Below are 14,526 nucleotides of genomic sequence, written 5' to 3' on the forward strand. Positions count from 1 at the left end.
CTCAGTCTCTAAGTTTCAGATATCTATAGTCCTCTTAGCTCTTCCCAAGAGAATCCATTTCTCTTTTGGGCCAAGAAGAGGAAATAGAGACCTCAAGGTAAATACTGACTTTAGGGAGTAAGTAGAGTTTGGGCAGGTGCACCAAAAAGGGCATGAGGTATAGATTATCTGCTGTGGAGATTGAGCTATTTGAAAAGACTTCATGGAATGGGTGGTATTTGGGTGTGGTAGTGTTCCATGGGAATCAGGACCACAATGAGGGGCTCCTAAACAGATGACACACTTTAAACACTGGGGTCCTGAGAACTGAACTCAGGGCCTGGGCACAAAAGTGGTTAATGGCCTCAAGACAGCTTCTTCATCTCTCACCCATAGTATCTTCTATGAGTAGAGTTAAAGGAAGGAAGTACGTTTTCATTTGCATGATATTTCACAGCTGTATCGGAGTGACCTGAAGCTGTAACTGGGATTGCTGTTTACTGTTTGCTAGGTGCTGTTTAAATGCTTTATCTGTGTAATCTCATATTCACTGAAGCCTGAGGTAGATAAACTGTGACTATCTTTTACATATGATGAGTGAAGGATAGGCGGGACTAATAGAAGGTCTGTGGGCCCTGCCTGTCCCAAAATGATAGTGCCTTGGGTAAGATGGTTGGATTTTCTGTTCAGATAGGAGTTGGGAGTGACCCTGCATTTCCACAGCTGAAAAAAATGAAGGTGATAATGATGTCTTCTTGGACTAAGTTAGTGCATGTAGAGTACTTAAAACAAATGCCTTGCACGTGAGCAGAAAGTAGTTAATGTTAGCCCAGGCCCTAAAAGTAATAGAATCTTGGCACAAAGTAGTTTTAAAAAGGGATTTTTAAACTACTCTGTGCCTTTTTAAAGCTTCAGTTGGGATGGGAGGGAGGTGTGCAGGGGAGTTAGGTGAGGGTTAATTGGCTCATGTTACTGAAAAATCCACACTGCTTATAGCTGCATCCAAAGGTTCAGATCATAGTCCCAATCTTCACACTTCTCCATTGAGTTACTAGCTTCTTTCTTAACAGGTTTCTGCTTGTATTGATACTGCCCTCAGCAACCTCAGCTTTAAACTCTACCTCTGTAGTAGCCGTGGTGGAAAGAAGAAAAAAAAAACTTGCAAGAGTCCCATTTTGAAACAGTTTCTCTCCCTGTAGGTGTGACATAGTTGGTGGTAAAAGATCCTTAGATATATCTGGGATTTTGTACTCTACAACTGGGTCTCTTACTCGATGAACCAAATAGGATTATGATTCTATCCCAGGAACTTTATGAGTACTGCTGGTTCCTCCTTTTCTCTGTCCCCATCCCCACCCAGTAATTATGGGGATGGCCAGTATGACCCTACTGACTTTGTTTCAAGATCTCATTAGGAGAAGTAGGAAGGAGGTGAGTGGCCTGACTTGCTGGCCTTAGAACATAGAATACAGTAGTCCTGGGATTCAGGCCTTTGAATTTCTAGGGCCTAGTACTTTGGAGAAGTTTTGTTTGTTTTAGTGCAAATTTGTCAGATCATGGTTCAAGGCATGTCATAAAACATCAGTATATGAACTATGCAAGATTTTTTTGTTTTCTGCTTTTTTTTCCTTCCCCTCCCCCCCTTGGGTGTTTTGGTTGGTTGGTTGGTTGGTTTTGGTTTTTTGAAACAGCCTCCCAAGTGCTGGGATTAAAGGCATACACCACCACTGCCCGGTGTTTTGTTTTTTTTCAAGACAGGGTCTCTCTTACGTAGCCCTGGTTGTCCTGGAACTCACTGTGTGGGCTGGCCTTGAACTCACAGAGATCTACCTGGCTCTGCCTCCCAAGTGCTGGGACTAAAGGTGTGTACTACCACTACCCACTGAACTAGAACTATGCAAAATCTTAAATGTCCCTACCTACAAGTGTTCATTAAGTAATTCCTGGAGGGAGCTATTTTGGGTATTGTAGATATAGCTGAGGATAAAATAGTGAAAGGCCTGAACTCAAGTTTACATTCTGATTGGGGAGAAGAAATGCTGCATTAAAAGAAATGCAAACCCTAGTGAGGTGGTTCATCATGTGAAGGCAGTTGCTGTGTAAGCCTCAGTTTGATTCCCAGAACCCATGTAAAGGTGGAAGGAGAGTGCTGACACAAGTTGTCTTCCGGCCTCCACACGCATGCTGTGATACATGTGTATTCACACACATATAAAATAGTAACAGTTTAAAAAGGAGTATGAGTGGGATGTGGTATGAAGGAAATGGACGGGTGTAAAAAGTGGTTACTGTAGACAAGAGTGGCCAGAAATGGCCTTGTTGAAGAGGTGACAACTGAGCCTGATAAGCAGGAAAGATAAGTGACACCAGTTGTGGGAAGACCAGGAAGTGAGACATTCTTTTTGTTGTTGTTTGTTTGTTTGTTTTTTCATTTGTTTGTTTTTTGAGACAGGGTTTCTCTGTGTAGCCCTGGCTATCCTGGAACTCACTCTGTAGACCAGGCTGGCCTTGAACTCAGAAATCTGCCTGCCTCTGTCTCCCAAGTGCTTTAAACCTAGCATTGCTGCATACAGGGGAAGGACTGCTGCACAGTGGGGAAATGTATAGTAGCTGTTGCTTGAGAGCCTGCTCTCTGCCAGATGCTATGATATAGCAGTGTGTCATATAGCCATAACCCTCCCCTCCCTCATGCCTCTTACAGTCTGGGCAGTGTGAGAATGGAAAGAGCTGCAGCCCTAGAAGAAACACCACCTGTAAAGGTATCAGATCCTCCATTTGAGGAAAGTTGGGGATAGGTCTGATCTGAGGTCTGATGAGTAGGATTGGGAACATTTATTTGTGTTGATGAACATATATGGGCATACAAATGATAACGCACATATGTGGAAGTCAGAGGACAGCTTATGGGAATTAGTTCTTTCCACTATGTGGGTTTCAAGGATTAAACTCAGGTTGATGGGCTTGGTAGCCTGCATTTAACCTGTTGAGCCCTTTTCCTGACACAGATAAGGACATGTGTAGCTGCCACTAAGAAAAAAGAACTAGGATCTGGAGAGATGACTCAGCAGTTAAGATCACTGGTCCACTTCCAGAGGACCTGGGTTCAGTTCCCAGAACCTACATGACAGATCATTATCCTCTCTAATTCTGATCCTAGAGAATCTGACACCCTCCTCTGACCTCCTCAGGTATTGGACACATACATAGAGGTAAAACACATCCAATGAAAATAAATGAAGTCTTTAAAAAAAAACTAGAATCTGGCAGACAGTTCTTCTGTTACAGCCATATCTGCTGTGCCCTTGTATGCTTGATGAATTAGCCTTTTCTCTTTAAAGATATATGTTTGTTTATTTTAGGTGTATGAGTACTCTATCTGCATGTACACCTGCATGCTAGAAGAGGGCATTGGATTACTTTATAGAAGGTTGTGAATCACCGTGTGGTTGCTGGGAAGTGAACCCAGGACCTCTGGAAGAGCAGCCAGTGCTCTTGACCACTAACCCATCTCTCCAGCCCTCTTTTTTCTCTTTAAAATAAAACAAAAAAAAAACCCCAGAAGGATATAGTTGTTCATGCCAGAAATCTCAGCATTTCCAAGCTTGGGAGACAGAGGAAGGAGAGTTCCTTCTTCAAGTTCATCATATTGAGTTAAGGGGCAACATTGGTCTACATGAGTTCTAGGCTAGCGAGGGCCATATAGCAAAACCTAATTCATTCCACCCCTCCCCATCCCCCCCAAAAAAATGTGATTGTGGGTCATATGCCTGTCATCCCAGCACTCAGGAGGCAAGAAGATCTTCAGTTCTAAGCCAGCTCAACTACATAGCAAGACCCTGGCTCAAAAACAAACAAACAAACAAACAAACACTATTTTCAGGAGAGAAAAGAAACAGATGACAAGAGAGTTTGAGATATCTACAAAGGTGACAATTTTATAGAACAAGGGAGTAGGGAACATTCTGTGAGAGCAAAAAGTAAAGAGATTTTGGTATAGGAAGAGGAATGCACCTTCCTTTTTACTCCACACTTTGCCAGAGTTCCCATGCTGCACTTAGCTTCCAGTGGTCCTGCTTGACTTCTCCTTGTTTCCCCAGGACAGTTCATTAACAGAAAAGGCTCTTTTTAGTGAGGCGGTAGTATACTTCATGTGTTCGATAAGTAGTCTCTTCCTTTGTTTATAAAATGTGGGTTCCTCAAAGGCCTAAGTCAGAAACTGTAAAAGAGCTAGGGGCCGAGCGGTGGTGGCGCATGCCTGTAATCCCAGCACTCTGGGAGGCAGAGGCAGGCGGATTTCTGAGTTCGAGGTCAGCCTGGTCTACAGAGTGAGTTTCAGGATAGCCAGGGCTACACAGAGAAACCCAAATCCAAAAAACAGAACCAAAAAAAAAAAAAAACGAGCTAGGGATGGAGGGGAGACTGATAGACTGATAGCACCCAGAGACCTGGTATGAAAAGATTCTCCATAAGTCTGATTTCTGGACACCAATGGGAACTTCTAGGAAGCTTCAGCATCTTTATTAAGAAATCTGAAAGCATAATGCCTGGGCCTTGCAGATCCTATACTATACAGTCATGAGTAGTGACTTCCCTTGTCTAATTCATTTTTCCCATCTGTAAAAGGAGACTAATGTCTTGTAAATGTATGTGACTTTTATGTGTTATGTATTGTGTGTGTTGATAGGGATTAAATCCAAGACTTTCACATTTTACAGGCAAGTACACTGTCATTGAGTTACAACCCCCTCCCCTAAGTCTTACATATATTTTTAAAATAGGTCCCAAGCACTTGAGAGGCTAAAGGAGGCAGATCTCAAGTTGAAGGCCAGCCTGGGCTTCATGGAGAGAACCTGTCTCAAACAAACTGCAAAGATAGACGTCTGGGATCTAAGTGAACTCACCTGTGAAGAACTGTTAGCAGGTCCTGTGAGGGATGGGGTATGATGCAGGAGAGGAAGGCTTCTGGCTAGTTGTCTTCCTATACATTGTTTCATCTCAGTCCTCTCACAGTTTCAGTGAAGAAGAAGCTGAATTACTTGCCAAAATCCATAGTAGTATCAGTGGGAGAGCTGGGATTTGAGCCAGGTCACCTGACCTACCCAGTTCTGTTTCTAAATGAAGAGAGCTGACTGAGCTGGACAGTGCTGGTGCACACCTTTAATTTCAGCACTCTGGAGAAAGAATTTGAGCCCAGCCTGGTCTGCAGAGTGAGTTCCCAAGATAGTTAGGGCTACGCAACGAAACCTGGGCAAGGGGGGGGGGGGGGTGAGTGCTGACTGAGTACTTGTCCTGTTCATGGACCCTCTCTCACTTTTGGAGGCCAGGGAAGCAGCCTGGGGAAGACGTTTCTCTGGTACCTCTCAGCTGTTTGTTTGGTTCTATTTTTCATCTCTGGGGTTGGTAGGTACTTCCCAATAAAGTTAGGCATTCTAAATCTGGCCAGATGGCAGCAGGGTTGCTAGCTATCTAGAGGCTTACTATAGCAGGCCCTCTTTCCTGGCTTTCCTCAAAAGCAAGAAGTGTCGGGTTTGGCCATGTGAGGACAGAGAGACCAGGGCAGCAATGAATGTAATTTTATATTTAAGTAGCCAAGACTGTTGTTAAGCTTTAAGTGGTAAAAAATCCAGTTCAAACAGTGCTAAGGAGTATATTAATTGGCCTGTTGAACTGAAAAGTCTAGCCCAGTAAGGAGACTTCAAGCTCTGTGGCCCTTGAGTCATCTCCTTCCTTTACCTCTTTGAGGGTGTTCCATCTTTGTTGGTTTCATTCAAAAGCAGGTGAGCCACAGGTAACAAGTAATAACTAAAACCTTAAAGCTACTTTCTTCAGTAGTTACTTTGAAAGTTCCAAGAAAACTTTCTTTGTTTCATGCTTTATCCCATGTCCACTTCTGCAGCCAAGAAGGAGGGTTCATTGTTAAAAGGGAACTCATTGTTAGAACCAGAAGTTAAATGGCTATTTGACAGATAAACCCATCATGGTAAGATGGTACTTCCATGAGATGTCATAGAACAGTTGGTGCAAATGCCTTATTCAGGTACTGTTCTCATTACAAAAAAGGTGGGATTCAGGGACGCAGGGACCAAGGGCCTCTGCACTCCAGTGGAAAGGGGCCATCCATTCATTTTCATGTGTACCATCTACATCCAGTATTCAGCATCCTTCTGTCCTGATCATTCTCTTTTCTTATGTTCTCAATCTCCTTATCCCCCTCTGTCTTCCCTCTTCCTACCTCCCTCCTTCTCTCCCTCCCTCCTTCTCTGTGAGTGTGTGGGTACATATTATTGTGGGTAGCTGCAAGTGTGTGTGAGCCATGGTAGGAATTACAAGATCTGAATACAACTTTGGGTATTGGACCTTGCCCGCTACCTTGTTTAGATAGGGTTGCCTCTTATTCACCACTTGATAGAGCTGGCCTGTGCACTTCTGGGAGTCCTGTCTCCAACTCTCACCCTGATGTAGAAGCACTGCAGACAGGGATTATCACATCTGACTTGACTTGGATTGTAGCAATCTAAACTCAAATCCTTCAGCTTGTACAGCAAGTGTTTTACCCCCTGAACTGTATCTCCCTAGCCACTTTTAAATATCTCCCATCACTACTTTTAGGTTGTTTTTGAGATAGAATCTTGCTGTGTAGCCCTGACTGGCTTCAAACTTGCTGGGTAGCCCAAGTTGGCTATAAACTCACAGAAGTCCTTGTGTCTTTTTTTCTTTAAAGATTAATGTGTGAGAGTGTTTTGCCTGCAAATATGTATGTGTAGTACATGCACAAGTGTTCGCAGAGAACCAGAGAGGGCATTGTATTTCCTGGGACTAGCGTTACAGATGGTTGTGAGCTGCCATATGGGTGATAGGAACCAAAACTAAGTCCTCTACAAGAACAGTAACTGCTCTTAACCACGGAGCCATCCCTCCAGTCCCATTAGGGATAGCTTATTTTTGAGACAGAATCTTAGTACCTTTGAGTGTCCTAGAACTTGCTTCATAGATCAGACTGGTCTCAGTTAATTCATGGAGATCTTTTAAAACAAAAGTTTTTGAATTATATTTGTGTGTGTGTGTGTAATTGTAAGCACGTGTGCCATGGTGTGTATATATTTGGAGTCAGAAAGACATCTTAGAGTTGTTTTCTATCATGTTGGTTCTGGGAATCAATCTGAGACCTTTTGGTTTAACTAAGAGATGATTTTTCCATAGTTTGGTCTTATGGGTGGATTTGTGGAAACCCCAGTTCCACTGCAGACCATTAGAACCTGCTCCACCTGTGTCCTCCCTACCAGTTACAGCCCTTGAACATCTGGGTGGCTTGAAGATACAGACCACAATTCCTGGGGAGGAATTGTTAGTTGACTTCTGGCCTATTTCAAGTTTGTTTCAAGAACCATAGCCACAGTGTTTTTGGGGTTTTGTTGTTCTGTATTGTAGCTCACAGTTGCTGTTTTAATGTGACTTAGTTTCCAACATTTAAAAATAGGGAATTTTTTTTCAAAGCCAGATTTTCTCTCTTAGTTTAAAAAAAATCTGAAGAATTAATACAAATCTGTTTCCACATGGCAACAGTTGATTAGAGTGGAATAGTATATTTTGCCTTAAAACAGACCATGTACTATACAACTCAGTGTAGTCCCCAGTGGCCAACTCTGTTGAAAGCCTTGCCTGGTAAGCACCACATTTGAGACCTCATGCTGTCCCAGAGCTTTGCTGGAAGAAGCTGATTGATGTTTAGTCAGCAGCTTATTGGTGATATAATGTTGTTGCTTAGGAAAAGTAACAACATAGTAAAAGAATGGGTAGAAATATGCACCATTTTTGCCTGATAATTTGGTCATCTTTTTGCTGTAAATGCTTTTGACATATTAAACCTCCTATCATAAATGTTTCCCTGAAATAGTAACATTGTCTGGTTACTATTCTGAAATAGTAACAGCTCTGGTTCCCATGAGGTGTCACCCAGTGGAGGAACCACTTCCACTCCCAAGAGGTGTCCACCTAGCCTCTGCTTAAGGGACTTCTTACCTCCTCACATAGTGGTCTGCTCCATCTTAGACAGTTCCACTATATAGAAGTCTTACGTTGAAGCAGCTGCTACCTCCCTGGGACCTGAAGCCACAAAATGCTGAAGCAAGGAAGGCAAGTGCTACTTCAGGCACAGAGCTGCTGCTCATTGAGGGCAGCACAGTGCTCTCTCACTGTGAATAAGTAGAAAGCAGCCTCAATTCTGTTTTGTTTTGGTTGGTTTTGGAGACAGATGTTCTCTGTATGGCCTTGGCTGTCATGGAACTTGTTCTGTAAGACCAGGCTGGCCTTGAACTCAGTAATCCACCTGCCTCTGCCTCCCAAATGCTAGAAATCTTTTTTTTTTTTTTTTGGTTCTTTGAATTTGGTTTTTTGGAGACAGGGTTTCTCAGAGGGTTTCTCTGTGTAGCCCTGGCTGTCCTGGAACTCACTCTGCAGACCAGGCTGGCCTCGAACTCAGAAATCTGCCTGCCTCTGCCTCCCAGAGTGCTGGGATTACAGGCGTGCGCCACCACCGCCCGGCTTAGAATTCTTTTTTTAAATGAGAGTGTGTTTACTTATATCTAGTGAAGTGGTAGACATTTTAGAATATTAGTAATTCCCCTGTTTCTCCAGAAACAGCCTGAAGTTCATCCTTCCACATGTGAAATACATGGTTCTATACAGCTTTGTCTTACAAGATCTCACTTTGTATCTTAGTTGACCTAGAACTTATACCAATTCTCCTGCATTAGGTTCATGGAGGATAAGATTACAGACAGCCACTGCTAGTGAATCTCATGCTGTCCCTCTTCACTAGATACACTTTTGCACCTCCTTGCTTATTAGCATCTGCCTCAGTTTATTAGTTATGCCCCATTGATGGATATTACCATTGAACCAAGTATGGTGCTGCATGACTGTAATCTCAGCATTTAGGAGTTTAAGGTAAGGAAGATTGTAAGGTAAGGAAGATTGTAACTTCAGGCTATCCTAGGCCACATAACAAGACTCTTTCAGTCGGTTGGAGAGGTTGAGAGTGCATACTACACATTCTGTTCCCAGCACCAACATCAGATGGCTTAAAGCTCCAGCTTTAGGGTATCTGAAGCCTTTGACCACCTGGGTACCTGCATATGCGTGTAGTGTGCATACATGTTCACACTCAAGCAAATAGGACAAGTGTACACACATAGATAAAAGAAACCAGGCAGAACATAACAAGGCAGGCTTTTGTAAAGACTGTCAATTCTAATCCATTGGGATATCAAACCCCCATCCCAATGTTTTTATTTCGTTCTAAAATAGATCCTCACTACGTAGTCTTGGATGGCCTAGAACTTGATATATAAACCAGGCTGGCTTCAAATACCCAAAGATCCACAAATTTTTCAAAAATTTAGAATCACAGAGATCTACCTGTTTTTGCTTCTGAGCACTGAAATTAAAGTTATGTGTTCCCACAGCCAGCTGATTTTATTTTCAAAGTATATTCTGGACCAGCAAGATAACTCTGTGGGTAAAGACGCTTACCACCAACCCTCACTTCTCTGGGACCAGCTTTCACAATTGTCCTCTGACCTTCACATGTTCTCTGTGGGATATGCATATACAGGCATTCACACATAAAATAAATAAAATGTAATAATTTTTTAAATGAGTGAGGTAATGTTAGGCTCAAATTGGCTATGTAACTTACATTTTGGTGAGAACAATGAACATACAATATATAGCATGAGTATAGTGTCATTTTATATAGAAATGAGAGCACTAATACAATTTTGTGATCATGGAAGAGTATCCAGGGATATTATGTCTCTGAGGAAGTGATATTGTGCTAAGACCCAAGTAACTTAGGAGCTAGCCTATAAGGGGAAGGGAAGTCCAGTAAACAAGAAAGAATCTGATGTGTCATGAGGTTGGAGAGACCATAGGAATCTTTCAGGACACTTTTGGCCAAGATAAAATTGGATTTATTTAGATTTTATTTAAGTGTAATTGGAACTGATTGGAGACTTTAAACCAGAGGTGACTTCAGATTTTCAGATTTCTTCTTTAAAATGATTGGTGGGAGACCTATGTATCTTAGAGCAAAGTTTACTTTCTCTCATCCTTTTCCCCACTGCTTCCATCCAAAAGGATTGACGGCTATATTAGCTTTGTTTTTTTTTTTTTGTTTGTTTTGTTTTGTTTTGTTTAAGATCCAATGGGGTCCTTCAAGGCAACCTAGCCACACATAGCTATCCACAACAAAGTTGTAGAAGGTCAGGGTAATATGAATCATGTCCTAAACCCTGGGCTCTACAGGTCCTATACACAGTAGGTCTTTGTATAGAGTTCTTGGTTTTTGTGCAGCCCTGGGATAATTGAACGGAGGGCACTGATTGCAAGAGAGACAGATGGGGAAATGTTGGGTGAATACTTGAAGCTCCACACACTTGATAATGGCCTCAGAGGAGAGTCTAGAAATAAGGCAATTGAAAAACAACTAGACCTACTGTTTGCCCACTTTAAACGTCTGTGTAGTCCCTGCTTAAGAGGAATTTGGACATTTTCTTGTTTGGGTGTCTTTGCTTTTTAGTCTGTCTCATTCCCTTCAAGTTGGCACTCTTGGCTTTTTGATAACAATCTGTTCTGAAAAATCAAGAGGACTTCTACCTCAGAGTCTTGGGTCTGAAGCTGACTTCAAAGACTGAAAAGGAAGGCTGGAAAGACTTTACCTCACGGTAGAGATCCTTTTGTGTGTGTGTAGCCCTGGCTGTCCTGGAACTCACTCTGTAGACCAGGCTGGCCTCGAACTCAGAAATCCGACTGCCTCTGCCTCCCAAGTGCTGGGGTTAAAGGCGTGCACCACCACCACCCGGCTGGTGGTGGTCTTTAAATAAGCCTGTCCGTGTTCATGCCCTGGGCTCATATTCTCCAGCTAGTTTGTGACTAGATAGTTAACTGCTGTCAACATCTGCTTTTCTAGTGCTAGTGAACAGTCACTGTCCATCTCTAAGAGGAGGCAGCATGAGACTAGAAAGGTCAGGGACTCTCTTTCAGGTCATGTATCTGCTTTGTCATGTCGCCTTGAGCCAGACCTTCCTTCATTCTGATCTTTTCCCAGATAGACATCATCTCTTCCTGTTTCTGAACACCATTTTGACTTAATCTTTGATTTGATCCCTCCTCCTTTGGTGCTGTGCAGTCTATGCACGAGGCAGTTCTTCTCTTTGGTCTCCCAGGATCTGGTCTTAGGTGACAATTGTACCTGCTTCCTGAGTCCACAGTTGGAGAGGAGCTGGTTCAGTGTCTGAAGGTCTGGTCTTGAAGGGGTGCCAGTCCCACCTGTTCCTGGGGTCCTCAGTTGGAAAGGAGCTGGTTCAGTATCTGCTGCTCTTTTCCCAGAAACTTAGAACAAACTCCGTAAAACCTGATCAGGTTAAACCCCATCCCGAAATTTATCCATTACAATTTCAATCCCTACACCCCCTCTGATCCCTTTGCTTTCTTTTCCAGGAGCCTGGAGAGGTGTGGCTGGACCAAGACCTCCCCTGATGTAAGCAGGCTCCCTCCTCCCCCCACCACCCGTTGCCACCACGCCAGGGGACATCCTCAAGCCCTGGCCCTTAGGGGAGAGGTAACAGGAGCCCAGAGCCGAGACCATGTGACGGCGCTGGCCCTTGCCACCGCCGTCCCCCAACCCTGGCCCCAGGCCTGGCACCATGATGTTCCGAGACCAAGTGAGCATCCTCGCCAGCTGGTTCAAGGGCTGGAATGAGTGTGAGCAGACAGTGGCCCTGCTGTCACTTCTGAAGCGGGTCACCCGTACCCAAGCCCGCTTTCTGCAGCTCTGCCTGGAGCACTCACTGGCGGACTGCAATGATATCCACCTGCTGGAGTCAGAGGCCAACAGTGCTGGTGAGTCTCTGCCCCTAGAGATGGGAATACAGTAGGGAAAACAAGAGTGGGGCCAGGTGCCACAGAGGCCAACCAACATTGGAGCTGAGAACCATATGTTCTGTGCTTGTCTGGTCTCCTGGGGCTGTGTTGTTCTCAGCTGTCCTCAGGTGTGGAGTGGGGACTCCCAGAGGAGGGCCATATAAACTGGAAACTGCCCGCATAGAGGAAGGGTGTTGGCTAGCTTGTTTGAGCTCCTGAAAGAACAGGCAAGTAAATCATGAAGTGAGTCCGTCAAAGCTGGGAGAGGGTCTCAGAGGTCTTCCATAACCCACAGGGTCGGAGGTTTCACTTCCACAAGTAGACTGCTCTTAGGCCACAGACAGCTTCAAGAGGGTTTTTAATGTAGATGTAGTCCTTTATGCCAGTTCTTTAAGTACCCAGTAGAGAGGCTCTCTGTCCCTTAAGCTGACATGGGGATATGTGAGCCAGACATCCTTAAAACCTGTCTTTAGAGTCTAAGAACAGTCAGTTCAGAGAACTGTCTCAAGGGCTACAGCTAAAAGCATTAGCCTAAAAAAGAAAGCATAAAGGCTTTCTAGGCCTTGACACAGCTAGCTGGGTGCAGAGCTGGTAATCTCAGTGACACAGGTAGGAGGTGGAGGTCAGAGAGGCAGGAGAGTTGGAAATAACCAAAAGCCAGCTGACAAGGGGACCGAGGTACTCCACAGAGTCACCTCTGTTCTTTCTATCTTTATCTTCATAACAGCAATTCTCATGGAGCCCTTGCAAGCCAAATGCCCCCTAGCGTGTGTCAAGTCCTTTGGTGGCCCTTGAGTCACATAGCCTACACTTAAGTAACAGTTGTTAGTTGCCATAAGTATGCCTCAGTTTCCTCATCTTTAAAGTAAAGATGATAATTCTACCTATGTTTAGGGTGTTTATGAGGAGCCAGTGAGTTCATGCAGGTAGAGTTCTTCCCACAATGTCTTATTTCTTACTGAATTGGATGTAAAAGCTGCAAACACATCACACACAACAGAAGATAGTTACTTAGATTAGGAGTCACAAAGGCCTGATAAAAGGCAGACAAAAAGCAGGTAGAGCACAGCTCAGCTGCAGCAGGCTCAGAGCTCAGCCATCTTCCACTCTTTCTAGTCTCTCCTCCAATGAAAAAGGCTCCCCTGCTTTGGCACCCAAGGATGGAGGGCTGTTTAATGAATAGCTTTGCCCACACCAGAGGTGGGGTTGTGTTCCTTTGGGACAAGCCAGTATTTTACATAGCTTTATCACATTCCTCACTACCATGTCTTGAGCACCAGCCTTATCTGTGTATCAGGTCAGTCATGTGCTTTCACTGTTAATTTATTAGAGCACTTTCAGTTTTTGCATTTGTTTTCAGAACTTCCAAGAAAAACCAGTTGCTATAGAAGGTTAAAGGTGGGGTCTTCTTTTCTGATCTTGTGTGTTATGAGATGATCCGTGCAATGGGAGTGCACACATTCTCTCTGAACTTTGTGATTTTACTGGTTTGGGGTTGTTTATTTTTTGAGACCAGACCCCATTTTGAATCCCTGCCTGGCTTGGAGCTCCCCATATAGACCAGGCTATCCTCAAACTTAAGAAACCTACCTGCCTCTGTGTCTTCCTGGGTGCTGGGATAAAAGCACCCCCACACCTGGCCTTTATCTTTTTTTTTTTTTTTTTGAGACAGGATCTCAGCCTACAGCCTATGCTGGCCTCAAACTTGCAGTGCAGTGACTTCTGCCTCTGCCTCTTAAGTCTGAGGTTACAGGCATGCACAGTCACGCTCAGTGGTGCTTTGTCTATTGCTGTCTGATGCTCACAGCACCTGTAAGGAAAGCCTGTTTTATGGATGGGGAAGCTGAGTGACTTGCTCTGAGTCACAGAATAGGCTATGGCAGTGAGTCTCAGCCTTCCTAATGCTGCAGCACTTTCATGTAGTTCCTCATGTTATGGTGACTCCCAACTATAAGATCATTTCGTTTCTGCTTCATAACTGTAATTTTACTATTATAAATCTTAAGTATCTGATATTCAGGATAGCTGATGCATAATCCCCAAATAGGTCATGACCCAAAGGTTGAAAATTGCTGGGCTAGAGGGTAGGGATCAACTTTGACTTGGGAGTAATTGACCACTAGCTCTGTCTACCACCTAGTCCACTTGATTTTGCTCCTCCAAGCTGTAGTAAAGATCCTGTAAGCAGCTCTAAGATGAATCTCTAGATCTCTCTGGAGCTCCTGGTCTGAAGGTATGTTATTCTGAAGTATTTGCTTTTACCACATTGTCTGTGAACAATATGCTATACAACACAGTAGGGCCCTTTCCAAACAGTTACATCAGCATATTGGGGAGAGCTCCTCAGGGACTGGAGGACTGGTGTTTAGGAATTGCATGATAGTGAATATATGAATCAAGGTCTTACATCCCTGTAAGAAGATGTATGAGAAGTTTTCTATGAAACTGATGGTTAGAGAGGCAAGGAAACAGAATGAGGGAAGAGAGGGAGGCCTTGGCATATCCCATAGCGAGCAGGGAGGATGTCTGCCAGGGTTACAGCAAAGCATCACGTCCAGGAACGTGCTCATGGATAAAGTCTGTGGAGGCCTTAGATACTTCTTCCTAATGGAAGTGAGGGCTATA

The 14,526-nt window shown here is 43.9% G+C and overlaps 1 protein-coding gene across 2 annotated transcripts in view; it reads left to right on the forward strand.

The window, feature by feature from the left end:
- Positions 1-14,526, forward strand: part of Samd4b (sterile alpha motif domain containing 4B) — a 39,376-nt gene that overhangs the window by 3,141 nt on the left and 21,709 nt on the right. For both annotated transcript variants that reach the window (XM_052167607.1, XM_052167611.1), the window contains exon 2: positions 11,479-11,880. In XM_052167607.1, coding sequence (XP_052023567.1) covers positions 11,685-11,880 — 196 coding nt within the window. In that variant the 5' untranslated portion in view covers positions 11,479-11,684. The remainder of the gene's footprint in view (positions 1-11,478; positions 11,881-14,526) is intronic.

The sequence above is a fragment of the Apodemus sylvaticus genome, chromosome 1 (genome assembly GCF_947179515.1).
Source record: "Apodemus sylvaticus chromosome 1, mApoSyl1.1, whole genome shotgun sequence".
Taxonomy (NCBI): Eukaryota; Metazoa; Chordata; class Mammalia; order Rodentia; family Muridae; genus Apodemus; species Apodemus sylvaticus.